General features: G+C 38.5%; 1 protein-coding gene across 1 annotated transcript; it reads left to right on the top strand.

The window, feature by feature from the left end:
- Positions 1–540: 540 nt before the first annotated feature.
- LOC111907378 (phospholipid-transporting ATPase 6) lies at positions 541–4,850 on the top strand. Its single transcript, XM_023903153.2, has one exon. The coding sequence runs from the start codon at positions 849–851 to the stop codon at positions 4,494–4,496; it is 3,648 nt and encodes a 1,215-aa protein (XP_023758921.1). The 5' UTR covers positions 541–848; the 3' UTR covers positions 4,497–4,850.
- The last annotated feature ends 557 nt before the right edge of the window (positions 4,851–5,407 follow it).

Raw genomic sequence — 5,407 nt, 5'->3', positions numbered from 1 at the left:
TCTAACATTGTTGGGGATGATAAATCTTGAGCTCCTCATCTCTATGTAAAGTTTCTCAAGAAATGATTAACACTCTTTATCCGAGTCAAAGTAACTCACTGAGTTACGCGAGTTTTCGTAAAAAGACAAAACGGAAAAAAAAACCTTGAACCTCATAAAAACCGAACGGTATGGTTTCTAAACTTCAAAAACCAAAGTTGCGGTTTACGGTTCGATTTTGGCAAAAAAAACTGCACCGAACCGTACCATGTTCACCTCTTCTCTATTTAAGAAATTGATTCAGTTACATAAGAGACAATGTTTTTACAGTTATTATACAATCCGGTAAAACATATATTTCATGTAGACGAATCAATTTCTTAAATAGTATTCAAAAGAATTAATTTGGGTTTTACTTAAATGGTAGGGGGTTAGGCCTATTAATTTTAGAAAAGTAAAAGGTTTAAAAAAATGATAATTGCAAAATATTCGTTTAATGTTTGATAGGGACTAAAATCAAAACAAAATTAAACCATAAGGATACTTAAGGTTACAATTGAAAATTAGATTTAATTAAAAAAACCACATAAGGACACATAGTTGTTCTATAATTTACTCTAAAAAAAGAATTATATTTTAATTCTAATAAAATCATTCTACGTAAAATGCTCCGAGTCAAACCCTTTCTTCCTAATTTCAATGTAAACTTTTTCTCTTTCTTCTATTCTACATGAAATTCTCCCCACCGCAACATCATTCCCTTTCTCTCTCTCTTCCCTGCACCTCCATTGTTGGAGCTTCAATTTTCGATGAATCTTGCATCATCGGGAAATGTATCTTAGTGGGTGGATTTGGATTCTTCCATTTTGATGGCAAAAGGTGGAATAAGAGCCAAGCTGCGGCGGAGCAGCCTCTACACATTAGCCAACATCCGGTCAAAACCATCGTACAAGAAAGACGAAGCTGGCGGAGAGTTATCAGGTTATCCACGTATCATCCAAGTCAATCGACCCGTCGTCCCAGAAGAAGATGCCCCAACATTTTGCTCAAATTACGTCTCCACCACCAAATACACATTCTTCAACTTCCTCCCAATCGCCCTTTTCGAACAATTCAACCGAGTCGCCAATTTTTACTTTCTGGTGGCCGCCGGTTTAACCTTCACCGACTACGCCCCCTTTGACTGGCCCAGCCAAGTCGTACCCTTAGCCTTGGTCGTTGGTTTCAGTCTTGCCAAAGAATTATATGAGGACCTTCAAAGATATTGGCAGGACAAGGCGGCAAACCGTCGGGACACCGCCGTTCATGTCGGAAACGGTGTTTTCGAGAAGAAACAGTGGCGGGAGGTTTGTGTTGGTGATATTGTGAATGTAAAAAAAGATGAATTCTTCCCTGCTGATCTGTTGTTGCTACAATCAAGCTACGAAGATGGAATGTCGTATGTCGAGACCATGAATTTGGACGGCGAGACAAATTTAAAGGTCAAAAGAGCTCTACAGAATTTATCACTTCCCGTGGTTAACGATGATGGAGCTTCACATTTTGGGAATTTCCAACCAACAATCCGCTGTGAAAACCCTAACCCTAACTTGTACACATTTATGGGTAATCTAGAGTACGAGGGACGGATTTACCCTCTCGATCCAGCCCAACTTCTACTCCGTGAATCAAAGCTCAAGAACACCGAGTACATATTCGGTGCGGTGGTTTTCACCGGAAACGATACGAAAGTGATGCAAAACACCACACAATCGCCATCAAAAAGAAGCAAAATCGAGCTCCAAATGGATAAAATCATTTACTTGTTATTCGGGTTGTTGATTCTCATCTCCATTGTTAGTGCTGCCGGGTTTGGTTTAGCTGTCCGGAATGCTGTCCCGCTATGGTGGTACCTGAGGCCAGACGTCGCCGGAGAAGATTTTAATGTAAACGATTTCTTAGTTTCTGCACTAAGACATCTCATCACTGCTCTTATGTTATACGGATACCTGGTTCCAATTTCTCTCTACGTTTCAATTGAAGCCGTTAAAATTCTTCAAGCGAGTTTCATAAACAGCGATTTGCATTTATATGATGAGGTCACCGGAACACCGGCTAAGGCTAGGACATCAAATTTGAATGAACAATTAGGACAGGTGGACACCATTCTTTCCGATAAAACCGGGACACTAACATGCAACCAGATGGATTTCTTAAAATGTTCAATTGCCGGGTGTCCTTATGGGAAACGGTTGAGTGAAGTTGAGCTTGCGGCGGCAAAGCAAATGGCGGCGGCATTGGAATCGCGCGATTCCGATTCTAGCCACGGGGGTTTAAGCAATTCCTCTTCTCTGGAAGCAATTACAATCTCCAATAATGGAAACACCGAGAAAAAGGAATCAATTAAAGGATTTAGCTTTCAAGACGATCGGTTACAAAACGGGAATTGGTTAAAAGAACCGAATTCCGAAGTTATACTTTTGTTTTTCCGTATTCTGGCGGTGTGTCACACCGCAATTCCGGAGGTGAACGAGAAGACCGGAGAGTTGACTTACGAAGCAGAATCACCCGATGAAGGGGCTTTTCTAGTTGCGGCTCGGGAATTTGGGTTTCATTTTGTGAAAAGAACTCAAAATAGCATCGTAGTTAAGGAAAGACTTTCTATAAACCAAGAACCGGTTGAAAAGGAATACATAATACTAACTTTATTAGATTTCACTAGCAAGAGGAAAAGAATGTCGGTGATTATACGTGATGAAACCAATCAAATCCTTATGTTTTGTAAAGGTGCAGACACCATTATTTTTGATCGGTTAGCAAGTAATGGGAAAATATATTTAGAGGCGACAACGAAAAATTTGAATGATTATGGTGACGCGGGGTTGCGTACGTTAGCACTTGCGTATAAAAAGCTTGACGAAAACGAATACTCGAATTGGTACGAAAAGTTTCATAAGGCCCAATGCTCAAGTGGGCCAGATAGAGAGGATGTGTTAGAAGAACTATCAGATGAAATAGAAAAGGGGTTTACTCTAGTCGGTGCAACCGCCGTGGAAGATAAGTTGCAGAAAGGTGTTCCTCAATGTATCGATAGATTAGCTCTCGCCGGTCTAAAAATTTGGGTTCTCACTGGTGACAAGATGGAAACGGCGATTAATATCGGGTTCTCCTGTAGTTTGCTCCGACAAGGGATGAAGCAGATTTGTATAGTTGTATCCGCAGAAATGTTGGCTCAAGATACGAAAGACGTTATAAAGGATAACATTTTATCTCAAATCACTAGCGCATTACAAACAATAAAAGGAAAAAAAGATCCAAATGCACCATTTGCTTTGATCATCGACGGGAAAACATTAACATACGCTTTGGAAGACGACTTAAAGTTCCAATTCTTGAACCTTGCCATAAACTGCGCATCTGTTATATGTTGTCGAGTGTCCCCAAAGCAAAAAGCTTTAGTAGTTCGATTAGTAAAAGAAGCAACAGGAAGAACGACGTTAGGGATCGGCGACGGGGCAAACGACGTTGGAATGATCAAAGAAGCAGACATCGGAATTGGAATTAGCGGCGTTGAAGGTATGCAAGCTGTAATGGCAAGCGATTTTGCAATTGCGCAGTTCCGATTCCTGGAAAGACTCTTGATTGTTCATGGACACTGGTGTTACAAAAGAATCTCAAAGATGATTTGCTATTTCTTCTATAAAAACATAACCCTAGCCCTAACGCTCTTCTACTTTGAAGCCCAAGCTGGGTTTTCCGGTCAAATGCATTACGACGACTGGTACATGCTTTTATATAACGTGTTCTTAACCTCATGTCCAGTTCTTGCCCTAGGAGTGTTGGAGAAAGATGTAAACGCAGACATATGTCTACAGTTTCCCGCTTTATATCAACAAGGCCCAAAGAATCTGTTTTTCGATTGGTATAGAATAATCGGGTGGTTAGCAAATGGAGTTTACTCTTCTATTGTAATCTATATTATAAACATGCGAATCTTCAGCCCTGAGTCTTTTCGTAAAGAAGGGGAAACAGCTGATATGTATGTGATAGGTACAGCTATGTTTACAAGCATAATATGGGTGGTGAATGTTCAGATATTTCTAATATCTCATTACTTGACACGTGTCCAATTACACACAATTTGGGGTAGTATCGTGGTGTGGTATTTAATAGTTTATATATATGGAATGTTGCCAGTGAGTTGGTCGGCGGGGAATATATATCATCAGTTGCCGGAGGTTCTTGGGCCTGCACAAAAGTTTTACTTATCAACGATATTAGTGACTTTGCTATGTAACATGCCGTATCTTATTCATATATCATATCAGAGATGTTATAATCCAGAAGATCATCATGTTCTTCAGGAGATGAAGAATTTGAAGAAAGATGTTACGGATAGGAAGATGTGGAAAAGGGAACAATCAAAAGCAAGACAAGAAACAGAGATAGGGTTGTCGGCAAGAGTGGATGCAAAGATAAGATATATGAAAGGGAGAATGACCAAGAGATATTCAATGCTTGCTCCTCGTTCTCCATGATTGAAAAGGATATTCTATATATATATATATATGTATAAGTTGTAGCTAAAATCTCTTAACAAATCCGAGGTTTAAATACCTTTTGTATATGATGTTTAGGATTTGAAGGGCGTGGTATATGATTGGATTTTGCCCCAATTGTCTCTAATCTAGGGTTTCATATAGATACGGGTATCACCAGCACAGGTCGATCGAGTGTTGTTAAATTAGGTTTGTATAGTAATTAGATAGAATCAATTAATTTATGAGTTTGTAAATGATTTCAATTCAGTGATTTTGAATAGTTCCTGTATTTGTATTCTTGTTGTTTGGAAATTGGAAGTGAGGAATATTTGAAATATGATTATACGAGTATTTGTATGCATTATGGAGTAGTATTATACAACTATAAATCTTTCCTTTGTATTTGGAGTTTATCAATGATTAATGGGTTTGGGTTTGTTAAATCAATATGAATACCATACAAGATAACCATCATCATTCCCTACACTCTTGCACAAGTTTCATAAAAAATAGAATAAATTACATAAATAATCCATATGGTTTGGGAGTAATTACATAAATAATCCTTAACTCTTTTTTTTTCAACTCAGACCATCCTTATAGTTTCTGTTTCGGGGATAGTCCCTAAGAGACCTGAAAAGACTGTTATACTTTTATCTGTATTTTATTAACTTTTTTATTATTGATTTTTAATAATATTAATTTTAGTGGGCCTCACTTCAATTTCAAAGGTATCTCTCACTCAGAAATACACATTAATTGCATGTTCCTAAATCAAAATATATCAGCTACCCCCTCATTCTCATGGTACAAACAACCATCATCTTCAACAATCAATACCACCACATTTTCCACCTTTTGCTCACGTTGTCTTCCAGCGAACCATCAACTCCCTTTTACACTACCGC

The sequence above is a fragment of the Lactuca sativa genome, chromosome 3, assembly GCF_002870075.4.
Source record: "Lactuca sativa cultivar Salinas chromosome 3, Lsat_Salinas_v11, whole genome shotgun sequence".
Taxonomy (NCBI): Eukaryota; Viridiplantae; Streptophyta; class Magnoliopsida; order Asterales; family Asteraceae; genus Lactuca; species Lactuca sativa.
Note: the sequence above shows the minus strand (reverse complement) of the source record. Positions and strands in the feature narration are given on the sequence as shown.